Here is a 15,970-nt window from a genome sequence, read left to right on the forward strand (position 1 = left end):
ATGTAAGTTTGACTATATTTTTCTCTTTTTCCAATGCTCTGAAGCGCCTTTAGGATTTAATGAAGGAGGAAAGTGCACTACACAAGTCTTATGTATTATCATTTTTGTTTGTATCATTACCATCATCATCATCGTCGTCGCCACAGCCGCCATTGTCATCATCATCATCATCTCTACCTCTCCAAAATTTTAGATATTAAAACAGACCATTTGATTTCATATCAATATTGACCTATTATTTGGGGCTAGGTTTTCATTTTGATGGGAAAATTTATTTTCGTATTCGTTATCCCCAACTCACCAACGAATGACTTATCATTCATTGTTGTAAATTCAATATCCCCCTCACGAGGAGCAGATCGAGCTCATAACTACGGCATATTTTACCGGCATAAAAATATTCATACCAGTATCACCAGGTTTTATTACTGTCTCTGGTTCAATAGTGTAAGGCCAATGATATTGATATCTTCTTGAAGATGCTTGGCCTATGCAGATACAGATACATGTACTTTATCCCGAAACACAGCAGAGAAATGTGTATATTTATAGTGAAGGGGCATTTTGACACAAGAAGAGTCATATCATCACTTGAGGCTGTAAACATAAATATGTAGATCCTTAGAGAAGATGCCATTGTGTTTGAATTTATGTGAAGTATTAAGAGTTAATATGTAGAACAGACTGAACATGTAAATCTTGATTCATTTTCAAATGCAAAGAAGACATCCACATTTAATTGTATGTCATAAATTATATTGCATATATGCAATGGTACTATTTTCATTTTTGAAATATGGGCTTGTGGATGTTTAAAGGGGTATTTTTGATGTTGTAGAAAAAGGAGAAATCAACAAGCCTGACCGAAGATCATACCAAATCAATTTCTGTAATTGTATTTTATTTCAAATGTTGTGTCTTCATAGCATTCTTGTTGAATGTCTAGTAGGCTTTTGAGTAACTGTTTCTTGAAAGTCGTCAGTACTCTCTAATGAAATCTTTGGTTTTGATTGACTAAGAGAATGTAAAAATGTCGGTCATGGCAAAGTTATCATCTTGCACCATAATCTTTCAAAGTAAAGACCCTGAAATTCCTTCTATAAGGCAAGATGTATTTAACTTTTTTTAATTTTTTATTTCCTTTATTTTTCAGCCTGAGAATGTGATGCTGCTGAACCGGAACACCCAGAACATCATGCTCATAGACTTTGGGCTTTCAAGGAGGATACAACCGGGAGAAGATATAAGAGATATCATGGGTACAGCAGAATTTGTAGGTGAGTATGGAGGCAAATTAAAGATTTTAATTGATTAGGAAGGGGGATGAGAAAAGGGGGCAAGAAAGTGTGTAGGGGGGGGGGGAGAACCAGGACCTCATGCTTGTAGACTTTGGGCTTTCTAGGAGCAACCAGGAGAAAGTAAGAGATATCATGAGCACTGCACTGCAGAATTTATAGGTAAGTTTAGGGGGGATCAAGGATTTCAGTTGAATAGGGAGGGGGATGAGGAGAGTGGATGATGGGGGGGGGGGCTGGAGCACCCAGAACATAATGCAAACAATACTAGGGCTTTCTAGGAGGATACAACTGGGAGAAGATAAAAGGAATATCATGGGTACAGCAGAACTTGTAGGTGAGTATGGAGGCAGATTAAAGATTTTAATTGATTAGGAAGGGGGATGAGAAAAGGGGCAGGAAAGTATGGGGGAGGGGAGAACCAGAACATTATGCTTATAGACTCTTGACTTTTTAGGAGGATACAACTAGGAGAAGAGATATTATGGGTACAGCAGAATTTGTAGGTGAGTATGGAGGCAGATTAAAGATTTTAATTAATAAGGAATAAGGGGGGTGAGAAAGGGGGACAAGAAAGTGGGGGGGGGGTGGGGAACCGGGACCTCATGCTTATAGACTTTGGGCTTTCTAGGAGCAACCAGGAGAAAGTAAGGGATATTATGACCACTGCAGAATTTATAGGTAATTTTAGGGGGGGGGGGCGGGGATCTAGGATTTCAGTTGAATAGGGAGGGGGTGAGGAGAGAGGATGATGGGGGGGGGGGGGGCTGGAGCACCCAAAACATAATGCAAATAAGACTTTGGGCTTTCATGGGGGATACAACCGGGAGAAGATATAAGAGATATCATGGGTACAGCAGAATTTGTAGGTGAGTATGAAGGCAGATTAAGGATTTTAAAGTGATTGGTTAACATTGGTTTGACTTTTAAAAAATCTGAGCTAGAAAGTCACACTTGTCACCTGTGTCTGTGATATGTTACAAAAATGAAGCCCAGAAAAAATTGCGTTCGAAAATAATTATTTAGTGCTTCAAAAATTGAAATATAAATTGACTTGAAACACCATCGTAATTTCATCCTATACACTTATTTGTAGTGTTTAGGCGTCTATAAGACGCCTATTTACAAAATCGGGGTTTGCCTTGTAGGTTTAGCTTTTCATTCTCAATAATGGTTGTTTTCAGGGTTTATTAGTTCTAATACATGCACTTGTATACATGTTTCATCTTGGTTTGAGAATTTTTTAAATCGGCTGCTCACAAAGTTAAGCAATACCTTTAATTGATGAGAAGGGGTATTAAAGAAAGGGGGCCAGGAAGCGAGAGGGGGGGGGGGAGGCAGAACATCATTCTGTGATATAGATATTGGACTTTCTAAAAAGAGGATACAACCAGGAGAAGATAAGAAGAGAGCTGATCAAAGAGTTCAGTTGGATAGGGAGAGAGGGTGAGGAGAGGGGATGGTTGGGGTGGGGGAAGGGGGCTGGAGCACCCATAACATCATGCCACTAATACCCTTTTCATAAACCTATCCTCCAATTAGCCGCCTAAGAGTAATGCGGATAATTCAATGAAAATTGCGTTCATAAACTCTGAAAATAAGCCGCATTATGTTTACGAGCGCCCGTCCTGAAAAAGGCGGATAATCGCCATGACAACTGGACACGCCCCCTCCGATGCGGTTGTGTTGGAAAAGGGTGACCTTGTGACCGCACCATGGCAATTATCCGCATTATTTGGAAATGCGTTCATAAACTCAAAATCTTGTCCCGATGCTGCTATTATGCGGATAATAGCAGCATCAGAGTAATGCGGATAACTCTTGTCCTCCTCCAATTTTACGACCAAATTATGCTGCTATTAGCCGCCTAATTCATTTTAATGGGGTTTATGAAAGGGGTATTAGACTTTTGGCTTTCAAGGAGGATACAACCAGCAGAAGATAAGAATAGAGCAGATCAAAGAGTTTAGTTGGATAGGGAGAGGGTGAGGAGAGGGGATGATGAGGAAGGGGGGGGGCTGGAGCACTCATAACTTCGTGCCATTAAGACTTTGGGCTCTCCAGTACCGTGTTTACACAGTGACACGGCTCGGGGGTTCGACACGCGAGCCGTGCTCAACACGGCAATTTTATGCTGTGTAAACGCGATCAGTGTGATCCGCGAGCCGTGTTGAACACGGCTTTTTTGATCCGCCAAAATCGTAGGTTTCAACCCGCGAGCCGAGTCAGACTCGGCAATTTTTTCGTGTGTAAACAGAAAGCCGTGTCGAACTCTCTTGACCAGGTCACTGCGCGCGCTTTCACTTTTGGCATTGTTGTTGTTCGCACGGACAAGATTCGATTCCGGCGGTGAATTTCCCGCGTTTAATTTGCGACGTCATAATTCTTCCGTTCGAGATCCGCGAGCCGTGTTGAACTCGCCTTTTTATATGTACGTATAAACGCGATCTCTGATCCCTTCTTCGCAGTGTTCAACTCGGCTCGCGGATTCAACACGCGAGCCGAGTCAATGTGTAAACACGGTAAGAAAGGATTCAACTTTTGCTTATATTCTCCTATATAGAGATTTTTGTTGTGCTTTTCATTGCGTAGTTTTTGATTGGGTGATTGTCAAAAAGGAACACTGACAGACCCCCAATCATGCATGTAAACCGTTAGAAAAATGTTTGATTGTTTTGAAACAGAAAGTTTTTGATCCAAAAATAGTTATTCACTGGCTTTTTATGGCTTCCATTACAAGTTCCAAGAACTAAATGTCTTGCCTTCATAGGATGAAAGTCTGTTTTGGATTTTCAATCAGATTTTATCAGCATCTATCTTCATATTCATGATCCTATTCCAATTTTATTTTTCCTCAGCACCCGAGATCATCAACTTTGAGCCATTGAGTCTGAACACGGATATGTGGTAAGGATATATGCTCACTTTCCAATCTAAAGGCGATGCTGCACCAGCCCGAGTTTGCTCAATCTTGAGATTTTAGCCCGATAAGTCCCCTTCGCGATTAATCTCGAGATTCAAGAAACCCTGTCTCCACCATCGCAAGAAGAGCAATTCCTGCTCGAGCGAGGCATCGATACACTATGGTCTGACGCCATGAATAAATAATAATTTGTTAAATAGCACTCTATTTTTCAAATAATCCCAAGTTGACTTGTGATTGCAATCTCGATTAATCCTGCAAACTAGTGCGATGATTGCGTCTCCATAACAAATAATCTTGAAATTGTTAAGATCGGAATAATTTGCCGGATCAGAAATAGCGAGCTAATTTGGAAACTCTGGCTGGTGCAGACGGCCCTTAGGACATCTATGCACTTCTCTTCATGTTTCCTTAGAAAGGCTCTTAACAGACATGGCGTGGCAAAGCTCATCCACAAAGACCAGCAACATTTTATGTACAAAGTCAATGGAATATGAGGCATCCCTCCCCCCAAAAAAAGAAAAGAAAAAAGAATGCAGTCAAGGCAGGAGATTTTTCTTCTCTTTCATTCTTTTTCAAATTTATCAATACATTGGACACTCGCTGACCGCTATAACACACACTTTTTAAGGACTCAGCATCCATATTTTTCAGATGTAGGTTTGCTATAGGAATTATTTTTTATATATGTGATATAAAAGTATCTTTTTTTTGTTAGAGTAAGAAAGCCCCCCCCCCTAAAAAATGTTAAAAATTAAGGAGAAACTTATTCTATGAACGTCTGTATATTTGAAGAATTCCTTGAATTTTAATTATGGTAATTTATTTATAGAGTATAAAATATTTGTTCTAATGAGCAATTATGTGCATCATTACATCGGTACTGTAGTTGAGCCAATGGGCGTAATTGATATTTCTTGGACCTCATTATGGATAATTGGGATTTTAATGTATCCCAGTAGGGGTACTTAAAACAAATGGCTTGTTTACTCGTTATGCTCCATATGCTTCCATGAAGATGCATATATTCTTTTTCTTTCATTAGGCTAATGCACACCAACTCAAATGCAATAAAAAATAAATAAATAACAAAGAAGGTTAAGGTGGTCATGTTGGTATAAACTCACATTGGTGGTTTTGAATCTGTGGTTTAAACATGGTTTATGCGGATTTCATGTTTTCTTTGTCGCTTGATTTAGCAGGTATAATTGACATAAGTTTCAATGATGATGATGCTTTTGCCACAGGGTGGTACATGAATGCTTTATTTCATTTGAGTCTATTAGCAGTGGACTCGTTTTCCAAAATTTTGGAAATCATTGAGCTCAAAACATTACAGCAAATATGATCTACTATTGCTCCTTGTTACCAAGAACGTGTTTATATAGCCCTTGAAATAGTTTATTTTTTGTATTCACACCAGCCTAAATCTGATAAAGATCCTCTGGTTATGAAGTCAGCAAGAAGACCACATGTTTACAGTTCATATGCTTCTTCTTGCATATCTTTAGTTGACATAATCTGCCTTCACATTGCAAAAATAGTACCTTCTAAACCTGTGTAGGAACATGAACTTTCTGCAAAAACCTGGCATAATCTGATCGAGGGAGAATTCTCACTTCCGATCATAAAATACCTGGTATTCGATCGGATGAGTACGAAAGCGCCTCGTGAGATAATCGCGAGAGCAAACGCCATTAAAGGTGTGGACATAAAGAGTGGCGGGGCATGAAATGTTATGATAGATCTCGGGTTGTATAAAGTGGACAGTGACATGTGAGATGCACCAGCAAAAATGATTGTAATATGATATCTCTCGGAGTAGAGGGGGAAGGAGGCACGGACTGATGGGATTTGCTGTTTGCATTATAGGATTGTGATTTGTCTGGAGGATAAGGTGGTAATGCGTGTCTAGTGTTTGTAATCATCTTGATTCAGTCCATTAAGACATATGTTTTTTTTTGGGGGGGGGGCGGAGGGGGGGGGGGGGGTTGCTACAGGAAATGTCGCAGAAGAATTCTCTCATTTTGACTGATGCTGCTGAAACCAGAAGTTTGAGTTGTGAGGTAGTTTCATCATTCTTTTGTTTCAGTTCATTTGGAGGGATGGGGGGGGGTGGGGGCTACAGGAATATTGCCTAGGAAAAACTCCCATTTGACATAAGCTTCTGGAACAAAAAATAGAATAGTTGGTTGTTACATGTACATGTAGGTAGTTCACTATGAAGAACAATGTAAAGTCATCCTCTCACTTCAGTTTGATAGGACATAGAGTTTTGAGGAAGGGGGGGGGGGCATTAAGAATTCCCCCAAATGGACCCCCATTTTGGCTGATAATGCTAAAGGAAGGGGGGGCATTAAGAATTCCCCCAAATGGACTCCCATTTTGGCTAATAATGCTAAAATCAGAAGTTTCATTTGATTGTGAGAATTCCATCGGAGCAAAAATATGTCTGTAATGATTCCCCTTAATTTTTGAAGTTGCAGCAAGGGAACAGCTTGGTGTGAGTTTATAGCAATCATACATGTATATGCCAGTGATGCACATGATTGCAGATATTGATGTGTTATTAAAGTGAATGCAAGAAGATTGACTTCATCAATTCTGTCTGATGCCATGGACCCTTCTTAGTAGGGTCCATGTTTGGACAAAGTGAGTGGTTTTGGATGCAGCCATTGGCCAGACTCCAGAGAGGAAAGGGTGGGAAGGTCAGGATGGCAGATGGGGTTGGGACTTGGGAGGGTGGTAAGATTGTTTTGTTGCCCACACAATGGTATAAATGTACAGGTCTAAAATGATGTAAAATAAGAAAGTTATGGCATTTTAAATTTTTGCTTTTTTTCACAAAACAGTTTTTTTCACATCCTGGCTGGTATGCAAATGAGTATTTTATTATATGAAAAATGAAATATTCTAATTTTTTCCTCATTGTCAAGTGATACAATGATTAATTCCTCCCTGAACATGTGGAATTAGCATTGTTTAATATTATATGGTTCAGTCAAGTTGGTCCTTATTGTCAAATCTATAAAAAAATGAAATATTGTATAATTCAAACAATAAGAAACAAAAGAAATAGTGAGTGATGGACATCATCGACTGACTCACCTAGTTGTGCATATCACTGTTTTGTGAAAAATAAGCGAAACTTTAAATTGTCATAACTTTCTTTATATTTTACATCCGATTTTAATGAAATTTCCAGTATTTTGCTTGTTGGATCTTTCTCCTTTTTTCAAATCAAATTTTTGTTGGGGTGGACTTGTCCTTTAAGAATTTGGATTAGTTAACGGTACCTGCAAGACTTTTGAATCTCAATATTTTTTTTGATTTGTTCAAAAGATCTGGAATATCAATGAAACATAGAAGTGCTTTCAAATTACAATGCATCTCCTTTCTACTGTTTGATTTATATTTTGCTGATGTCATCACCACTTCTTTGGTTTACCGGTGTGTCTCTGACCTGTCTAATGCCTGTGTCTTGTTGCATTATAGTCAGTTCATCCATAATTGATTACTAGACAAGACATAGCACAACTCTTCATTAGGGTTTAATCTTTATTCATACAGACACTAATAGATTCCAAAAAACAATATCATAACACAGAAAATGATATGAATCATTGATAGATGACTCATCAAGTTAGAAACAAAGCCTGCGACAGTGAATTATCTTTGTCAAAAGATAATTAGAACACCCCAAATTGATTACAGGACTTTGAAAGACGAAGCCGCCTACCGATTATTAATGCTGTCAGCTTTGCATATTATGGCTTTATTAAATAGAATATCTACCCATACATGCCAAGCTTTTTGTCATGTGTAATTACATCAGTTGCACTTCAGGATTTTTACCTTCAACAAGCAGATGCTCATGTATCATTTTAACCCAATCTTTTTGAGAAGGTCTTGAAAATTGCACTTCATGTTAGTATATTTACTACGTTTTCTTATTTGAAAGCATGATGGTGCATATAGTAAATGGTCCTCAGTTTCTAAGCAGAAGAGAATGATACGCCATTTTTCATATAGTGCTTGTCGTAAGGCTTTATGCTCTTCTTTTTTGTCTCCAATAAGGTTGATAAAGCATACAGATGAAGATAAGAAACATATCATTGAACTATATTGCCGAGAGAATTCCAGACTCTTTATGTAGAAAATGTTTTACCTTCCTGTAATGCCCATTTATGTATATCGTAAGATCAGTTGTTGATGGGTTAAACCAGCTAGATTGAGGGAACTTCAGACCTGGGGCCCGTTGCAGAAAGAGTTGCAATCAATCGCAACTCTACAAGTCATGCGCAACTTGATTTCAACCAATCAACAGCGCCCATTTGAGACTTGCGATCGATTTTTTGGTATGCGTTTAAACGCAACTCTTTCTGCAACGGGCCCCTGACTGGTTAAATTCCTGACGTACCGCACTGGTAATTTTCCTCAGTACATTTGCCTCTTTATTTGCTTGAAATGTAATCAGCCATAATATCCAGTTCACGGTTCCTCTCTCGGCTCTTTCCGAGTCCCATGCAATGATGTCGTCACGCTGCTCACGATCCCATCATCTGACGACGGCGGCAGTGTGAGGGTACATCTGGGAATTTCCACCAACTGACTACTCATCCGTGAGGATCTGGCACGGTCGATTCTGAAATATCCATGATTTCGCACTCTGCGGCTGCCAGCGCAGGGTTAATGAAAATTGAAGCGGAGGACGATAATCGCTCCTTTGGCGTCATGATTCATTGCTTCCCAGGGAAAGTAGACCATTCTCTGACGTCTTCCAATGGAGGTGGAGAAAAAAAAGGAAGGATTTTGTTTTCTTTTGAAGTATTTGAGGTATATAACATCAACGCTCTGGCTTATGATTGAGAATGTTTGATGATGTACAGTTCTTAGTTTTTTTTGGGGGGTTAAAGTTGAGTGGTGTGATATTTCTCCAGTCATCTAATACTAATGATGATGATGATGATGACAATGATAATGTTGGCTTCTTGTATAGCGCAAAGGTCCACCTTTCAGTGCTCATGGCGCTTCAAGAAAATTACCAAATTGATGGTTTGAAGCAAGCACAGCTTTGTAAAATTGACATCATAGTTTAGTATGATATTTGCAATATGTTATGACTAATAATTATCAGTGAAAATTCAGTGTCCTTAAAATGGCTCTGGACAAATAAATAGCAATGTGAGCTTGAAATGAATTCCAATAATACCGCCATTTTTTTTCAAAATTGATTTTGTTTTATCTAGTTTTTACTTGCTTTGAAAAAAAAGAGAGATTAAATCAAGATGTTATTGAAAATGGAATTATTTACTTTCATGAACTATTATGAGGCAAAGAAAGGCATTTCATTGTTTTTCATATTGATTATTGTTATGGAGGAGTATGCAATAGCAATTACCGTTATATGAGATGTAACAATGTGTCAGCTCATTGTACTGGGCCTGTTTTACAAAGAGTTACAATTAATCCGATCAATCGCACCTATGGACGGCCAGCAATGTCAACATATTAAATGCTTGTTTGTTCAAAAAAAATTCTAGATATGAATGTATATCCATAAATTCATTGATTTCTTGACAGTTTGGGGTGTTCTCCTTTGTTTACAAAGGACATTTGCAAATTTCTTGTACCAAAAAATTATGACACTAATGGATATCCATAGAGTTACGATTGATTGGATCAATCGTAACTCTTTGTAAGACGGTTCCCTGGTCTGTATTTGCAGGCAAATTTCATTTTCCACGCATCTTGTTTCTTTTTGAAAACCTAGGGTACAATTACGCCAACTAGCTGTGTCTTTTTTCTTTTCAAATATTCAACCTTTTTAATCAATAATTCAGCATAATGGCCCTGTCTTTTACCAGTGTGTAATGTTTCAAGTATACCGTCTGCTTCTTAGTATTGTGGTGAACTCTTACTGTTGTGCGAAACAAACAAACTTGAAAAGAAATGTCAGAATGTTTTTCATGGTTTGATTCATACCTTAATACTATAAGGGTAACTAATATCCTCCAAGGCGCCGGGACCTGGCTGTATGAATTCATTCTATATTCTAGCATCCAACTGTGACCAATTATTATTGCAATATGAGGTTATGAAGGGGTTATTCTTTTGTTGCTGAAAGATCATTATTTGGAGAAAAACAACGTGATTTTATCTGCATTTGTTTGAAATTGGCAGCGGAAAGCTGTGAAAGGCAAACATGTATTTTAAAACATATTTTATGATTTGAAAATGATTTTTCTGTAGGGAATCAATCGATAATTCTTGAATAAGCAAACCTGTCTTGAAAAAACACTTGTAATATTTTTCTTCATTTTCGTATTAGCTAGAAGGAGAAAAACAAAATTGAGATTTGTGCTGAAACACTGAGCTTGTAAAAGGATCCTTAAATCCCCAAATAACCCATAAGAAGAAAAAAATAGGTTGGATATACAGGCAAAAATCCCAACTTTGTAGTAGAGTACATAATTGTCAACATTCATATAAATGAGAAAATCTGAAGAAGTAACAATTAGTCTCTATAAAAGCAAAAAGGGTTTAATAATAATTTTAACTTTGTGAGCAGCCGATTTAAAAAATTCTCAAACCAAGATGAAACATGTGTACAAGTACATGTATTAGATCTATTAAACCCTGAAAACAACCATTATTGAGAATGAAAAGCTAAAACTACAAGGCAAATCCCAATTTTGTAAATAGGCATCTTATTGACACCTAAATAGTACACATAAGTGTATGGGATGAATTTGAAATTAAGATGGTGTTTTCGGTCACTTTATATTTCAATTTTTGAAGCACTAAATAATTATTTTTGAACGCAATTTTTTCTGGGATTCATTTTTTTAACATATTACAGACACAGGTAACAAGTGTGACCTTCTAGCTCAGATTTTTTAAAGGTCAAACCAATGTTAACCAATCACTGTAAAGGCCTGGTCCCACTGGCCGATGGACACAAAACGTATCCATAACGGTTACATCGGACGAGCAAAATTTTGGGGTGGCTCCATCCGTTTTCATCTGCTCCCGACCAGACAATGGACAAAATGAACGAACAATGAAATCACAGTGGACGGATGCTCGATGGATATATAGCGTATGAAACATGTATGCAAAGACTTCCGCAATGGATACATAACGTTTTTCCAATGGATGGCAAGATTTTTTTCCATTTTACACCCTTTTTGCATCCGTTTGTGCAGTGGGACCAAGCCTTTTCATGGAGTGACTACGATTTCAGTGTCACAGAGTAAGTCTTTCTGGATTCAACAATTTGTTACCAGCCACCTAATGAGAAGCAATAAGTCGCCTGGGATGTTTGTCTGTAAATGGTTTTCAAAAAAAAAAAAAAAAATTTCCCTAAAAGAAAAAGTAATTGTCCTTCATATTTTTGAAAAAATGAAGTTGTAAAGTTCAATGTTAAACAACAAGATAGAAGGGTTTCTTTGACAGCATTTTTCCAGACTACTTGGAAGTTATTTCGAGATTGCACAATGTGCACATCTCATGCTTAATAGTGAACACCAAACTTCAAATATTGTTTTCTTCTTTATTTTGAAGCTCTCACTGTTATTTCTGCATTCAATGAAGTAATTGTGTGGGCTGTTGATCATTTTTACAAATTATGTAACATTTTAGAGCTTAGGATGTGCTTTTTTTCAACTCTCTGTAAAAATCTCATAATTCATTTTGAGAAAATTATTGTTTTGGGGTGACTGGTCACATTTATCTGATAATCACTTACATGTATGTAAAAATGTTGAAAAAACTATTGATGTTATTAAGCATTAGCATTTTTGAAGTGTTAACACTTTGCCCTTTTAATTTGATTCAATTTCATTGTTTTATGATATCAATAATAAAGGATATTACAGTATAAAATTATGTTAGGAGTTTACCTTGCTAGAAAAAGAAACAAGAAGTGGGTGATATTTTCTGAAGTAATCTTGTAGGTCTACGCAGAATCCATCCAGAAACAGAACTAGGGCATTGGATGTGTAGGATTGGTATTCATAGCGGATGAGCTTGCTACCCATTAACAGGTACATGTACAGGGATTGATATGAAGATGGGAACACCATTTCAGCCTCTGGCACATCGATAATTAGGAAATGATAAAAAGGGAAGATTTTGCATGATTTGTTCTACAATGCTGTGTTGAAAATTTTAAGGCGAAAGGAAAAACATACATACAAATTTAATAGGAAAGATTCAATGAAGAAAGAATGTATTGGAAGTCATGGTTCATTCCCATTTAGTGAAAGAGTTTTAAACTACAGTGAGAATGAGATGCTTAATCATGATCGATTTAATGATGGCCCTCTTTGTGTGTTTCAAGCAACTTCAACTTCATAATGATAGACTTTATTGAACAGCTGTTTACTGTACCTTTATGAGGCATCATTTATTCAATGCATTTTAAGGAATAAATCCCCTACAGGACCTAATTTTCCTCACTTGGGTTGAGAGCGGCAATGTTGATGAACTTTATGCAGAAGAAAATGAAGATCTTTAAGTAGGATACAAGCTACCTATGGATGAAACACAAGTTTTACCCCCCCCAAAAAAAAAAATGAGAACCACTATACCACAATACTTCTTATGTGACTTTTACACCAGGGAATCTAAATTACTTAATCCTTTCTGCTAATTGATTCCTTAATGTCTGCACGATAAAATCTATCAGTCTGAAGGACAGTTTGCTGCTGTTAGATGAAGGGATTTGTATCCGTGACTTGAATTTATATCCGTCCCTCCCGGCCGATTTCATTTGATGAGAGATGGAGGAGAGATAATTTGGGCATCCTCCTGCGACAGCTCTGTCTCTTGAACATTCATAACTCTCAACCATATTAGGTGGTTTCAAACCGCCTCATTCATAAGAATCCCCGTTAAATTATGAGAACTTTTTTAGACTAAAAAATACCCATTAATTATTCCTGCATTGACACCGCCCCGAAACATATCTATCGGGACAAATTCCTGGGGCCCGTTTCTCAACACCGTCATAAGTCTAACTTCTTGACTAAATCGGAGATAGTGAGCTACTTGTCCGCTAACCGTTTCACGAAGCCCTCTTTACCAAGATCGGGTACAACAACCTCACTAAATATTTATGACACCTCCGAACCTGTCATAACTTCTTTCTTAATGACGTAGTGGCATCACGTGGGTAGACTACGACATGCAAAAGTGCCGATAAATTTGAAAATTATAATCTTACGTAATCAATCATAGAGGTTGAAATTACATCCCAAAATAAGTGGGATAATGCATTCAATGATCATTGTAATACAAAGTAACTATGAAAACTGTTGGTAAAACGCCACAAAACCATTCATTTTGAAATGGTAAAATAATTCAATCGATAAATATTCTACCACGTCAGGCCATCCATAACTGGACTTGTATTTGTCGTTTTCAGACCCTATTGACATTTGGATAAATTCTAATCTCTAATTTATGCATAGAATTTGTCAAATCGTAAGATCGGTATCAAAGATTTATAAAAAAAATGTTAAACTATATTTCGATGATGTTTGGAATCGTAAAACATTGTATAATTATCATAATTTTACAAATAAAACCATTTTTGGTTTACTTTCGTAAACTATTAAAATTGGATATTCCGGGGGTACCCATCTCTACGTAAACATGTGATTTTTTAGTCATGAAATAAATTATTCATATTTCCGTTTTTCAGCAATTGAGTGCCCCAGTCTTCATGGTATAAGTATGTATTATGCATAATTTACCTGTGCTATTATTTTTTAAAAGATGAAATTCCCAATTCGTCACAATATTTGCAGTTTCATCATAATTTTTCTTTTTGAAAATAATGCTATTTTGTGACTAAGGCTACGTCTCGTCTGCTCTTTTTACCGATAGTATCGATATCAAGGTATTTTAGTTAGGAAGCCTTTCGTGAAACAGGTTTAGTAAGATTGGAACTAACTCCGTGGTTGGTGGATAAAGATATGACTAACTTGTCCATGTGTTGAGAAACGGGCCCCAGAAGTCAAGAACATGCGCAGTATGGTCTGATAAGCAGGCAAGGCGTGAGATTCAAAACCACTAGCTCAGCAGCCACCCACGGCGCCCGCGCCTAACTACACGCTGGGCTAAAAGTTCCAGTAAGCCAAAATACCTGCGAACTTGGAAGAATTCCCGCCAAAGTTCTCGTAATTTTGCCAAGTACCTACTATTTAGTGGGTATTTTCTTTTGGGGATATCACATGTAATTTGCTTTCACATTGCCAATATTACCTGGTATTTCTGATCGGGTAAATTTCCCGATCAGAAAATACCTGTAACTGACGATCTTCGAGGCGGTCTGAAAACACCTATTGAGAGAGCGTCTGCTTGCATGCTGCCATCCCAACATGTTTCATTTTTTATTAATCTAATTTATTTTAATGGTGCCACTCTCTCCAGTTCATCAGTCTACTACTATTGGTCTTTCATTCAGCAATTCTGAAAATTTAATGAACAAAATCTAGAAGAAATATTTTCATGGGATTGTTATTGGTGATTAACTGATTTGGTTTCAGCGATTTTATCTTTTAAGAGTTAAAAGCTCCAGTTTTAGATACTGTATACATGTATTTTGTCTGTTACTTGATTGATCTGTGGAGTGACAAAGTGACAAAAAAAATCTCACGATGTTGTTGTGCATACATGTACATATGTCCTCCCCTGCACCTCTTTCTATCATCCCGATAAGAATTTATTAGTCTTTGTAATATAAATCAGATACTCAATTTAATAATCTTCCTGATTACTTGATACTCTGATTATATTTTCAGTGATGAAGGTACTCTTTGCTCAAAGGAAATTAATTATCAATTTATCAAATTTACCAAATAAAATCTTTATCCTGAAATTACACAGTACCCCTTTTCTCCCACTCCAGCTACAGGTGTAAATCTGGATTACCTAAAAGTGGGAGAGGGGAAGTACTATGGCAGAGCTGTTAATCCCATCCCTGATAGTGTTCATGGTCTCTGGCTTAAGGCATGGTCACACCGCCCGAGCGTTGCTGGAGCGGTCGTGGAGCGGTAGGGAAAGAGGGTCGAATTTAAATTGGGGAAAATATCGAAAACAAAAATTGAAAACAAAAAAAAAAACAATCGAAATCGAAAATAGTGAACGGCCGGTAGCGAGCGGTGATGATTTTTTTCTCTCCTCTCCACGACCGCTCCAACTACGCTGCGGCGGTGTGACCATGCCTTTAGTTCTTTCATTTTGATTTCACTTTAGAATGAGATGCATGCTTAGACACTGTTCTCCCTATACTTTCTAAAACTGGTTTACTGGAAACCGGTTCAGGAAACTTGTTTGGAAGATCGCTTTGCCAGCATTCCCATTTGAGCACCTGAAAGTGATTTTCAAAACCACTTCACGTAAAGCGGTCGTGTTGTTATGGGAACACTCTCAGTGCGGTGTTTCGCGCGAAAATTTGAAACTCTGTGTAGGCATTCCACACACTCTGTGTGAAGTAACGCGCTTGAAATGTGCGAAGATCGTTTCATGAAGAACGGTTGTGTCCTCACTTAGGCCTACGCAAAAACCAGTTTAATGAGGCAAAGCAATCTTCAAAACTAGACACAGTTCTCACTATACTTTCTAAAACTAGTTTACTGGAAATCGGTTCAGGAAACCAGTTTGGAAGACCGCTTTGCTAGCGTTTCCATTTGATCAGTCAAAAATGGTTTTCAAAACCACTTCACATAAAGTGGTCTTGTTG

At 37.6% G+C, this 15,970-nt stretch overlaps 1 protein-coding gene across 5 annotated transcripts in view; it reads left to right on the top strand.

Moving 5' to 3' along the window:
- LOC121415602 (death-associated protein kinase 2-like) overlaps positions 1–15,970 on the top strand; it is a 79,025-nt gene that overhangs the window by 29,606 nt on the left and 33,449 nt on the right. For all 5 annotated transcript variants that reach the window (XM_041608880.1, XM_041608877.1, XM_041608876.1 and 2 more), the window contains exons 4-5: positions 1,154–1,277; positions 4,154–4,202. In XM_041608880.1, coding sequence (XP_041464814.1) covers positions 1,154–1,277; positions 4,154–4,202 — 173 coding nt within the window. The remainder of the gene's footprint in view (positions 1–1,153; positions 1,278–4,153; positions 4,203–15,970) is intronic.

This window comes from Lytechinus variegatus, chromosome 5 (genome assembly GCF_018143015.1).
Source record: "Lytechinus variegatus isolate NC3 chromosome 5, Lvar_3.0, whole genome shotgun sequence".
NCBI classification, from domain to species: Eukaryota; Metazoa; Echinodermata; class Echinoidea; order Temnopleuroida; family Toxopneustidae; genus Lytechinus; species Lytechinus variegatus.